Source organism: Oreochromis niloticus, linkage group LG17 (assembly GCF_001858045.2).
Source record: "Oreochromis niloticus isolate F11D_XX linkage group LG17, O_niloticus_UMD_NMBU, whole genome shotgun sequence".
In the NCBI taxonomy this organism is placed as follows: domain Eukaryota; kingdom Metazoa; phylum Chordata; class Actinopteri; order Cichliformes; family Cichlidae; genus Oreochromis; species Oreochromis niloticus.
Window position 1 is genome coordinate 38,235,858 of NC_031981.2, and position 12,514 is coordinate 38,248,371.

Consider the following 12,514-nt stretch of genomic DNA (forward strand, 5'->3'; position numbering starts at 1 on the left):
TTCTCTTGTTTCTGATTTTGAGACAGTAAAGAAAATTAAGAAAATCAACTAGTAATTAATTACAAAAACAAATTATAAATAAAAAACACTCACATCCAGAATGTCCATGATGTATATAATCAGGATCAAGACAAACACAATGAGGAATACGAAGATGTAACCAGGCTTCGGAAGGCAAATGGAGTGTTTACAAACTAGGAGCTTCATGACTGGAAAACGGTCCTCATTTCTTGTTGCAGTGTTGTGCTGTGACCAGTTCACCTGGTAGTGGATGTAAAAGTGAGAAAAATAATATATCCCAGTTTCTTAGCTGTGCTCTGCATTGTGTATGTGGAAACTCTCTTACTTTCACAGTTAAACATAGCTATAAGTTCTATGGTTAAGCAAAGAGTTATGTGGATCCTTCCAGGTTTTAAAAATGGATCAGACTTTTACTCAGTTTTAGCAGTTTCAGCATATACAAAACCTAGTGATTAATTGTTTCCAACTATAAATGTTTGGAAGAGTCTTTAAGAAAGATTTGGAGTGAAAGAAAAGTTATGTGAATTGAAACAGCAAATGCTTCAGTGTACATACAAGTGCACATGTGGACAAAACAGAATTTCCAATGCTTTCATCATTCTAACATCTGGTCAATGGTCAATGGTAACTTTATTGTCTCCAGTGGGAAATTGATTTCCATTGTTTGTTTTTATATCTCTGTATGGACATCAATTCATCAAACACCACACATACACACAAAAATAAAAATAAGCCCCAAGAAAGAAATTTTACTTTCTTCATAAGATATCAGGAAAACAGTCTAATGTCATGTGCTACATAATCTAATAAATATAAACTACTTTGTAAATAAATGTAAAATTTCAATCAGGAAAGAGGTATGTCAAAGGTATAGAAATATACAGTTCAATAAACAAGTGAGAGCAAAGTACGAGACACAGAATAATGTATATGTAATAACTGGAATATTTTCTGCAGGAAAATGTGGATAAACAGTGTAAAATTACCCACAGTGTTTATCCACAGAAATATGTGTTAATCACCTCCTTAAGTGTTTAAACAATGTCAATAATACGAAGTAAATCAGAATCTGACATTTCTTACTTTAGTGGAGGAGATTATTTTGCCGATGATCCAGTTCTGGTGCTGACTTGCAGTTCAGTCCTTTTTTCCTATCTTTGCTACAATCTTGTTGGCTTCCAGGTAATTATTGCAAAAGGACTGTGACACGATATAGCACGTCAGCAAACATATATCACACATCTACGATCCAAGAGTAAATTCAAGTTGGTGCTTTTTGGATAAAACCAACATACCTTGCTCGTTTAATTTTTGGCATCATTGTCAGTAGGTGGGTGGAGAGAAGGATCTCTGGATACTAATATTTGCACAGAGGGTGTTCTTTTATTATGTCAACAAACCAGGCAGATGACTGAGAGAGACGACAGTTTAGTTGTGAATTTATTATCAGACTGCTGTAGTTCAGTGCACCTCACCTCCAGGCATCTGCATGAACTGACAGTCCATTATGTTTTAGTTCACCGTGATATCTACAGACATCCAAACTTCATGTGGCCTTCAGAAAAGCTCTAGAACAGTGCATAGCAAACTACATGAAATATGTTTCCATGGCCACACAGCTCGATCCAAATCCTACATCATCAACTACAATGCAAAGCCTTAGATGAAATGGTGTAAGGCACACTGCCACAAGACTCTTGAGCAGTGGAAACGTGCTCTTTGGAGTGACGAATGAAACTTCTCCATCTGGCAATCCAATGGATGAGCTAGGAGAAAGAAAGTGTACTTTATTGATCCCCGTGGGGAAATTCCTCTCTGCATTTAACCCATTCACTCAGTGAAGCAGTGGTCAGCCTTTGGGCGCCCGGGGAGCAGTGTGTAGGGACGGTACCTTGCTCAGGGGTACCTCAGGGTGGCTGTTCAGGGGAATCGAACCCCCGACCTTCCGATCGTGGGGCCACCACTCTACCTACTGAGCTATCCCTGCCCCTCAAGAGAACAGTACTTGTCTGACTAGGTTGTACCAAAGGTAAAATTTAGGTGCAGGGGAGTGTTTGGGGATGGCCCCTTTCTGTTCCAACATGACTGTACACCACTGCACAAAGCCAGGCCCATAAACGCATCGATGAGTGAGTCTGGTACAGAAGAACCTGACTGGCCTACATAGAGTCCTGACATCAACCCGACAGACCACCTTTGGGATGCATTAGAGCAGAGACTGTGAGCCAGGACTTCTTATCCAACTTCAGTTTCTGACCTCACAAATGCACTTCTGGAAGAATGGTCAAAATTTTCCATAAACACTCTCCCAAACCTTGTGGAAAGCCTTCCCAGAAGACTTGAAATTGTTACAGCTGCAGAGCCGACATCATAAGGATGGGATTTAGATTAAGCTCATATATGTGTGAAGGCAGGCGAGCAAATACTTCTGGCAATATCATGTGAGTGTGATTGTTATTTTGTTTCAAACTACTTTTGGGTGCTTTCTGGGTTTTTTGAGCCCCAGCTCCTCTATATATCAAAGTTGTTTTAGCTAAGATTATAAAAAGGACAGAATCACTGAGTGCATATAAAAGACAGACTTGGCCATTGGTTTGTGAATTAGACATCCCAAGTGTGAAACCAAGGGACACTCATATGTATGTGGTACCTAACTGTCAATCACAAGGAACGTGCACTGCTTAACACATCCTGTTTCAGCATCCTTATAGATACTAAGGGAAACTCAAGTCCACAGGATAAAAACAATGTTATAACCAATAGGATTTGAAACTAGAATTTAATGCCAGAAATGTATTTCATACCGAAATCATACATACAGAAATTTAACATTGCAGCATGGACAACAGGTGACATGAATTTCTCCATGAACTTATACTTTTGTAATCACAGGAGTGTCCCATAGAAAGGATGTAAGTTTAAGGCACATTCTTATTTCTTCATTTTTCAACTCAGAAGGTGTTGCCATTTGTTTTATGCAGTCTCTTGTCTAAACACATCTCTTTATAGGCACACACTCTATAACTGACTGGGAAATGATCTACAAATATTTCCTTTATGCCAGCTCTCTGTTTATTTTAGTAATGGATATTGGCATTAAGACTTACGCTCCACCTTTGTTTTTTTTTTGGTACCACAGATCCTGAAGCCAGAATGGAGACCTTTATGTTGACATAATAAAATGCCTTAATAAAACAATTTAAGAGCTGATAACTGAGAAACAGCTGAGCATTGTTATTATCTTGGTTATGTTTTATGACTTTACAGCTTCAGTTCAGTCACTCCTTGACAGACTGTACCTGACACAGCAAGCAGCTGTTTTAGCAAAATGACCCTAATAACCACTGAGGAAAAAAAGCTATTAGGAAAGGTGGTGAGCATAGTGGATCATTTTTCACCTTAAGAGGAAGATATTTCTTTGTTTCATAGCTGGAGAGCAGAGCACATAGAGTGAAAAGTGGAGTTGTACTTGGTGGGTGGTTACTAACGCAAGTACAAATTAAGAGCTGCTCTTTGTCTGTTAACTTTGTAAAGCACCTTAAGAAAGTAAAGCTCTATTTTTACTTTACAGTCATTCATTGTGATTCAGACCAGTGTGAGGGTTTTACCTTTCAGATATTTTTCTTTACTGTGGCTGTGATGATTTGTTAAAATCTTCACATCGAGTATTTAATCCTGGTATCACAATTTGGTTCTTCTGGCTCGTAGAATCACATAAAAACACCTCTGTGGAGGTCAGTGTAGTTGCTTACAGGTTGCTGAGTCAGTTCCAAACAGATGGGTCATAAAGTAAATCCTGTTCTCTGGTTAGTCTGTGCAGCTGTTCACTGGGGTGAACTAGTGTCACCCGGTAGGAGAGATAAGAGTTTTGCAACATATTCTCACTGAAATGCATGTAATGCCCACAGCCTTTTAATACATGAAATGAACAATACACAGGTGTAGACAATCAGGCAGACACAGGAAGCAATAAAGAGAAAAACACACTGCAGTGGCATTCTGTCAGGGCAAGCAAAGCAGCACTGAAATCTAGAAAAAGGCATCAATTCGAATGTACAAAAGGGAAAGTGCATTGAGGCAACTGTTATTGTATTTTGGCAATACATATATATTAAAATTCAATCGAAAGTGATCGTTCTCCTTTTATCTCTTACAGCATTCAGACACTTCTCTCCTGCCCATTTGCATCCAAGCTTTACATTGCTGCCATTTTTGGCTGCAGTGGGCTTTTCTGTCTGGAAGCAGGATTAACTGAACCTAATTACAATCCTTCTGAAAGTCTATGTGAGGCCAGTGTGAAATCTTGTCTGTGTCATATTAAATTTGGCCTGAGCTTATTATGCTCAGAACTGTTTCTGTTTATTTTTAGCCAGGCTACTGTTAGCCTCTGTGCTATAACTGAGACTTAGCCAGAAAAATGTCCATTTGGTTATTATAAGTGTCTTCATTCAAGCTGCGGTGGTCCTCATTGGTTCAGCTACCACTGCATAGGCATGTGTCTGCTGTTTGGACGTAAGATTTCACTTAAAAGATGAGCACATTGCCAATTCCGAGTCAGTTGAGATGCTTGCAAACACTCATGTTGATACAAGGTGTGGCCGGCGCTGTGTAAATGATACACAAATGTCAAACATCACTTAGGAAATGCAGGACAATGATGGAGTTGAAAATTGATGCACCTGCTTTCCAGTATCAAAGAAAAGCAGAGAAAAAATTAAAGAACAAATTATTCCAAAAGTGCTAAAAACATAATTTAGTCCAAATCAAAAGAGAGTTTAATTCTTCATGGAAGATAATGTAAATGCACTGTCAGTACAAGAAAACCTGAGCTACTTGTCACACTCCCAGAGGTAGAAATGTTGGATGATGGTGGCCTTCAGCTGGTGGTGCTGAGCCCTGTGGCTTCCAAGAGCCCCTGGAGCTTCAGGGAGGAGAAATGAAAGTATTTTTTTTCTATTACAGAATATGCATAGAATATTTGAAAAAAACAAACACTTTTTTAATGTACTTAATAGGGATGGGTATCGTTTAGGTTTTATCCGATACCGGTGCCAAACCGGTACTTTTGAAACGGTGCTGGTGCTTAAACGGTGCTCAAACCGGTGCTTAAAGAATGGAGAACACAAAATTGGTCCAAAAACCTCTCATGTTCAGCTGTTTTTTTGTAAAAAGATAACAATGTTAGCCTTTTCTGCAGCTATAGGGCATATATGGTATCACTCTTGGCTGGAATCAGTGCTTAAATAATGGAAAAAACACAAACTTTGTCCAAAAACCTCTCATGTTTAACTGTTTTCCACTTTTTCTTTGGTCATTTTAGCCTTTTTGGCCAGGGTGAAGGGAGTATCTGCCATCAAACAAGAAGACAGCCGCATGTAACTACGATGGTGTTTGCTAGTTCACCTTACATGCATTAATGTAATAATGTGGTTAGCCTACTCAATGTTAATTACACACAAACAACATGAAGCTACTCACGCAGAGAAGAACGGCTGCTGCTGCCATCATCATCCTCATCATTTCTGCTACGCTGACAGGGCTAGGGGCCAGGACTCTCCTCTTCGGGTTTTTGGGGGATGTTGCTAACTCCGGGTCCGATAACAGGCACCACACCCACCTGTGCACGGTGTGAGGTCTCGCAGCAAGCTATCAAACACGGCGCATTTCTCGGCTTTAAAAAAAACGCTATGCGTTGCCAGGAGTTTCATCAGATTTGAGGTGTTACCTCCTTTGACAGTATCACAGTATCAGCTTAAAGCACTTGTTGCAGGCTGCTGAGTTTGCATCTTTTGCTGTGAAGTACAGCCAGACTTTTGATCGCTTCGCCTTGGGCATTTTTAATCTGTAGCTCTGCTCTAAAAGAACGTATGTACCTGGCCCCGCCTACTATCCTCGGAAACGTAAAATGATTGGCTAGAATTGGCTCAGGAAAAAAAAAGCACCGAAATAAAGCACCGAAATGTGCGCTGCTTTTCGGTCTGGTTACTACCGTTTATGTCAGAACCGGTGCCATCATGGCAACGGACACCGGTACCCATCCCTAGTACTTAAAGAGTATCCTCTGTGATCATTTAATGTTAAATAGACTGATTTGTAAAATAGCGCTTCTCTACTCTCCAGGAACACTCAAAGCACTTCACACAAGCACTTCCTTCTATGTTTTTAATTGCTCACTAACTACCATTCACACACATTCAAATGCCAATGGATGCATCGGAGAGCAACTGGGGGTTAGTATCTTGCCCAAGTATACTGGGCATGCAGACTGGGGGAGTCAGGGATCGAACCACTAACCGTCCAATCAGTAGAGTACGTGTTCTACCTCCTGAGCGACAGCCACCCCAGTAATGCAGTTTTTCTTCTGGAATGACATTGTTTGACCGCTGGTTGAAGGGTCCGCTTTGCTAGGGGCTGGTGGCATCTCCATGAGCATCCAGACAGACTGTGTGCTGCAGATCTCATCTACATCAGCCAGATGCACCCAGACCAACTCAGGCAAGCTCTGCCGTTATTTTTGTTTTAGTTATTCTTCTTGTGTTGTTACTTTCATTGGACAGTGGCGATGGACAGGAAAGCAGGAAGACACACTGCAAAGAGCCGCAGGTCAGACTTGAACCCAGGCCGCTGTTTTTGGGGCATGCTCACTCACTGAGCTAAACCTGCACCCTTCTGCCATTGTTGTTAAATATGAGTGAGTAATTGGCTGAGGGTGCAACACGTTCTCACTCCCAACTCGTCAAATGTGTGACGCATGGTCAGGCTCCCTCTGCTTCACTTATCGATGCCAGGGTACCCCCCTCGCGTCGAGAATTGACGTGCAGGGTCCTCCTATTGAATACTATAGCGCTCCCTAAACGTTGTTTATTGACGACAAGAGATTGCCGCGGAAGAGCCTGTTGTCCGTATATTTATATATTTCCGAAATCACATTGTAGTGACGTGTACTGAACACATCATATTATATAATGTAAACAACTACCTGAGAAACATCAGATACAGCAGATAAATTAATTATAGGCCATTACTTTTGTATCGTTTATTGCATTTATGGAGGAAGAGGTGTATGCTGGGTAATGGCACAGCTAGCAACCGGGTGACCCGCTTCGGATGTTCAGTCCATCAGGCATTATTAGCAGAAATCAGTCCCATAGATATGGGCCATCTCCACCTGCTAGATTGTTCAGAAGGTTGTTATCATCCATCCAGATGGAGGATCACTAACTGGCAGAGGTGGGACCAAGTCATTGTTTTGCAAGTCTCAAGTAAGTCCCAAGTCTTTATCCTCAAGTCACAAGTCAAGTCTCAAGTAAAGTCAAGCAAGTCAGAGTCAAGTCGCAAGTCAAGACAGACAACAGTCAAGTCAAGTCCCAAGTCCGAAACTTTGAATTTCAAGTCCTTTCAAGTCTTTTTTTTTAACCCTCTGGGGTCCCGGGTATAATTGGCCGTTCTTGACTACTTTTGATTTTACTTCTATATTTCACTTTTAAAATATGTTTTTCTTGCCTTGTTTGGTATCATTATTTACAGCACAACCTCAAATATCTGAAATTTGAGTTATTTTTTTCATTTTGGTATACTATATTAGCACAGTTGATCTAAATTCAGACAAAAAATTCAGAATCCGAGTAGAAAAAAGTTATATTTTTTTACATGTTTAACGAATCATTTTCATAACTTGAAATGCAAATAGAAATTGTACATTTCTAAAAATTATGCACAAGTTTTGCAAACAACAAAGTTATATGGTACTATTTACCTAAAAATGCAGCCAAGGCCTCAGGCGTTTTTTATATAACCATTTAAATCTATTTACAGAACAATCAGGTGTGCTGCATCAAATAAGAAGGCACACAAATTATTTGTGCCAGTCCAAAAAATGTAGTTTGTGTTCAGTATAAGACAGAGGAGAACACCACAGGCCTAAACCCTGCAGGTCTGACAACTGGAGGTGCAACAGTCCAGTTTTCTATGTGGAGACAGCGTTTACACTGGAATCTGCCTTTGACAGCTTTTTTAGATCAAATATGAAATTCAGCAGTCTAACCGACACACAATACAAAACAATAACTACACAACAAACTAACTACAGCCTCCAAACACGCTAAACGTCACTAATGTCTCACATATGAAAACTCTCTCTCTCTCTTTCTTTCGCTCGCCCGCTTTCCGTCGCGGGTGTCACTCCTAAAAACTTCCCCTTCTCCCTAAACAACCAAATGCCACATGTTGCCTTATCATTTTTTTGATTGGCTGACATGGTAAACTCTAACACCAATAGGGAAGGGGTGTTTTTCTTTTTCTTTTTTCACTCGCAAGTGGAGAGCGTATGCTAGGCTGTCTGTAGAAAACGCCGTTTTTGTCTAGCATCTCTGTTGAGAATAACCTTTGCAAATAAACAACAGCTAATAATATAAGATCAAAGTATTTTATTTGATGTATTGACATAAATGACAGAAGAAAAAGGCCATGTATAGCAGGACTACTCAATTACACACTAAGGTGGGCCAGATTTTCTAACCAAAAAAAAAAAAAATTTCCCTGGCTCAGACATGCAAAAGTTAAACACGACCATACACTAATTGCAAATTAAACACAGTGATTTTGAATTGTGATGTGATGGTAAAATAAATATTTGTCAGTCTAAACTGGGTTAAATCTACGGGGTTAATGATGGGGAGGAGACGGAGAGAGACTGAGTACAGCTACAGAACCCACTTTCTGAAACGGACCCTGCTCACTATTCACCGACAATTCTGAGCTAACAAGTTGCATGTTATTCTTGGATGCGCTTGCAGGACCGGATTGGATAGACTGACATTTGTTTAAATACTTCTAGAAATCTGAGCTGTTGGTGTGTCCTTGGATTGTGTGGTAATAATATTAGAGCTGGCAATCTTTCCTACTGAATCTCTACTGTGAGTCATGTTACCTGAGATTAATTCTATGTTTACCTGACAGCCTGGAGAAATGTGCTGTGTGAAGGATGTAAATGAAATCAGATCTTAACTGCTTACATTTAAGGAGCCTGGTCATATTTAATTGTAATATGAACCAATGATTTTCTGATTGCTGATTCTAAGAGAGTCTTTGTGGAAATCCTGTTTGGCTTTTTGTCATTTTAATTCTCTTTTCCGTTTGCCAGAACAGTTCTCCACAGTCGCTGTCCACATGGGTCAGTGGGACCAAGAAGCACTCTGCTAATGTGAGACTCTGACCAGCAACATCCAGCAAGACCCAGGCAGCGTTTTCTATCTCCCAGCTGGAGTTTTTTGTTTGTGACGGGAGAGTCAGATTTTTGTTGAGGCTGGAGGAACAGCCTCACACTTGCAGAGGTAAGTCAGTTTGTAGAGATCCCTCCCACCCTGGCTTTTATGTGGCAGATTTCATATGTGAAACAGTAATATTTCAGTGACTGCTGCTTATACCACAGGTTAATACATGCTACTGATCCCTGATGGGAGAATCTTCACCTCTGCCAACAAAGAAGCCTGGTGGATATTTGTTTACAGTCTGATGATGGGACATCATGCTGTGCATCTTCAAAGTTTGTCTCTTGCTTATTATTGATACACAGTAATGTGAAGTATGCTTATATCTAGTATAACTGGACCAACCTGGTGCTCTTCATTTATGGAGGCTGTTGAGTCTGAATGTTGGATGTTGTGTATCTCATGTTCTCTGGGCTTTGTTGTCCTCAGTCTTTTTGGAGGATCAGAAAACAAAACCAGGAGGCGCGTAAATGTTTCTTCTCCAATTGGATGATGATAAGACTGTGACACGGGATGCCACCTTTAGTCTTGTGATGAAGCAAAGCTCAGGAAGAAGTGTGATTAAATGGTACCCACATGTGTGCTGCTGAGAAGGATGTACAGGGGCACCTGCAGCCAAATCCAAGCCGCCTCAGGTTAGTTGTAGTGGCAGAATGCTTTAGGACTGAGACAGCTGAGGCATCAAATGTTTGATTAAAGCGATGAAAAAGAGAAGTTTCTTCCCTGTAATTATCACTTTTTAAAATCTGTAGCAACTTCAGGTCTGTCAGCGTGCTGAGGTCAGAGAAACAAGAAAAGCAGCTTGACACTTTAGAGTGTTGTTTACAGTTTTCTGTCATCATGATCTCCCCTGAAGTTTATCAAGCATTAAGTCCACAATACTGTAATGATGATTCTGACTTTGGTCATGGTTGCATAATATTTTAATAATATACAATTATTTTTTGTAATTCATATTTTTTATGTTAATCAAAAATTTACTTGTGACAATATATTTTGGTTCAATATTTAATTCATTCAGATGCAATTGTTAAATGAAAGAAAAAGAAAAATATATTCTAATTTAGCAAACTAATTTATCAAATATATATATATTACTTGTAATACATTAATTTCACACCTGTATTGACAATACTATATTGTATTCATACAGAATCAGTTTGGTATCATTGTTTGTCTGATTGCTGAAACTAAGAGCTACTTTGATCTATTTAGATCTAATGTATCCAAACTCGAGCTCTAATGTTTCTTCACCCTTGTGTGTGTGATATCTGATTTCCTACATGCTGGCAGAGCAGAGCGGCCGTTTGTGCTCACAGATGGTGACGGTGTGGAGAGACGGTGGTGTTTCCTCAGAAGAACTAGCAGAGTCACAAAGGGCACGAGTCCTTCTCACCACCTTGAATTGCTGACTGATGCTCGTCTGCACTGCACAGAGGAAATCAACTAACCGAGGTTTGTCCAGTGCAGTGTTATGAAATGTATATTTGTTTTATGCTTACAGATATGTTTTTCTTGACAGAGGGGCTCTGCAGAGGTTAGACAAAGCAGAGAAAATATGTGCTTTACATTTTACTGTGATTTACTGGGATATTTGTTGCCTGATGTTTAGCAGGAATGGAGGAATGGAATCAAAGGGAGAAGTTTTTGATGTTTTTGTAATGATGTAAGTAAACCTTCAATATTATTTATTTGCTTGGTTATATTAGGAGTGTTTCTGAGTGAGGGAGAGAGGAGTCATCATCCAGGTAAAGTGACGTGGATCAGTGGATACACTTGTCTCCCCTTTAAAGAAGATACTCTTAGAGAGAGACGATCCGAGTCATCCTTAAATGTTAGTGCTTTCAAATACACAAACATTTTTAAAGGACAAAAACGAACATCCAACTTTGACTGTAACACAAAATAAATCTTTGCATGTGTGTTTTCAAACTCTCAGATGGGAAGGATATCAATCTTGGACTGTCTAACCTGCAGGAGCAGCACTGAATAACCACCACACATGAGCATGTTCCTGCAACATTCAGCAGCTTTGCTTTTGGTAAGTAGAGTTACCTAACTACAGTAACTCTAAACACATGCCATCCATTTCTAACGGCCTGGTTACTTCCTGTCAGTTATTTTAGAAACCATGTGGTCACCTGACCTAACACTGTTTCTTCTTCTTCCCCTTAATGTTGAAGTGTCAAATGTCAACCAGCTGGAGAGGAAACTACACCAGTGTACTGGGATGTTTCAGCAACACGTGCCAGATGCTGTTCCTTCATGGTGACATCACCAGAGACAGCCCTGCCCACCTCAGGACCTCGCCATTGATCATGATGATTATAATGATGACAGCGAGCGGAACTAAGACTGTAAAAATCCATGACCAGAATGTTTAGATGCTTTCTAATTATTAATGAATACTGAGAGCCTCTTTCTGTGTTTTGTCTGTTTTGGTTTTTTTACCTCATTTGTTACTAACAAAGTTCAACAAACTCACACAGTTTACATTCTGTATGTTTCCATCTTTACCAGCCACACTCTTAACTGCAATTAAGAAAGCAAACCGTTGAAATCGTTGCTTTTCTCTTTTGTAATTGATGATAATTCAGTGAATATACTGCGCTGCTTCCTTTTGTTTCATCTCACATTGCTTTAAGTTTTTCAGTGTTCAGTTATTTTTTACTGTTGTTTGAATTCTCTGTATGTTTGACCCTGTAGACTGTTTAATGGACTGCTTGTCTTGTAACCGCCGCCTGTTTTTGACTAAAGATTTGGATTTCTGACTTTAACACAGCCTCTGCGTGTCCTCCCTTTGTGTCCTCTTCCTCTGTGAATGTGTTGCATGTGTCACAGATTCATTTATTAACAGCTTTCCCACAGTCAGTTGCATCAGCATTCATTCACAGCACATTGCAGAAGGATTCAGATCAATACAGTGATCTTATAGTCAGAATTATCCTGACAGATTGCCACTGTAAATTATCTTTCATCAGGTCAATTTTAAAGTTCAGTATTTCAAAGCAGGCGTTATGAAGAATCATACTGGCATTAGGACTGTAACAATATGTACTTACAAAGTCAAAGTTTTTTCACTATGCTAGAATATTGGAAGACAATCAACTTTTAGTGTTTCCTGCATATTAATTATACTGAAATAGAGACGGTGACCATAACTGTACAGAAGCACTAAACAACTGACAATCTAACAAACATTATTGGCCTGAGCCGTCATGCAC

The 12,514-nt window shown here is 39.8% G+C and overlaps 1 protein-coding gene and 1 long non-coding RNA gene across 4 annotated transcripts in view; one reads left to right on the forward strand and one right to left on the reverse strand.

Annotated features, from left to right (window-relative positions):
- Positions 1–1,339, reverse strand: part of LOC102078807 (NXPE family member 3-like) — a 56,483-nt gene extending 55,144 nt beyond the window's left edge. For 2 of the 3 annotated variants that reach the window (XM_019347226.2, XM_019347225.2), the window contains exons 1-2: positions 1,105–1,295; positions 94–261 (exon numbers count right to left, since the gene is read on the reverse strand). In XM_019347226.2, the coding sequence (XP_019202771.1) occupies positions 94–207 (114 nt within the window). In that variant the 5' untranslated portion in view covers positions 208–261; positions 1,105–1,295. Of the gene's footprint in view, positions 1–93; positions 262–1,104; positions 1,296–1,316 lie in introns of those variants that run through there. The other variant, XM_019347224.2, reaches the window with a different exon arrangement.
- Positions 1,340–8,879: 7,540 nt separating this feature from the next.
- Positions 8,880–12,067, forward strand: LOC109195066 (uncharacterized). Its single transcript, XR_002056739.2, has 6 exons — positions 8,880–9,353; positions 9,452–9,925; positions 10,584–10,745; positions 11,000–11,124; positions 11,230–11,331; positions 11,474–12,067. It is a non-coding gene; the product is annotated as an uncharacterized LOC109195066 (long non-coding RNA).
- Positions 12,068–12,514: the final 447 nt, after the last annotated feature.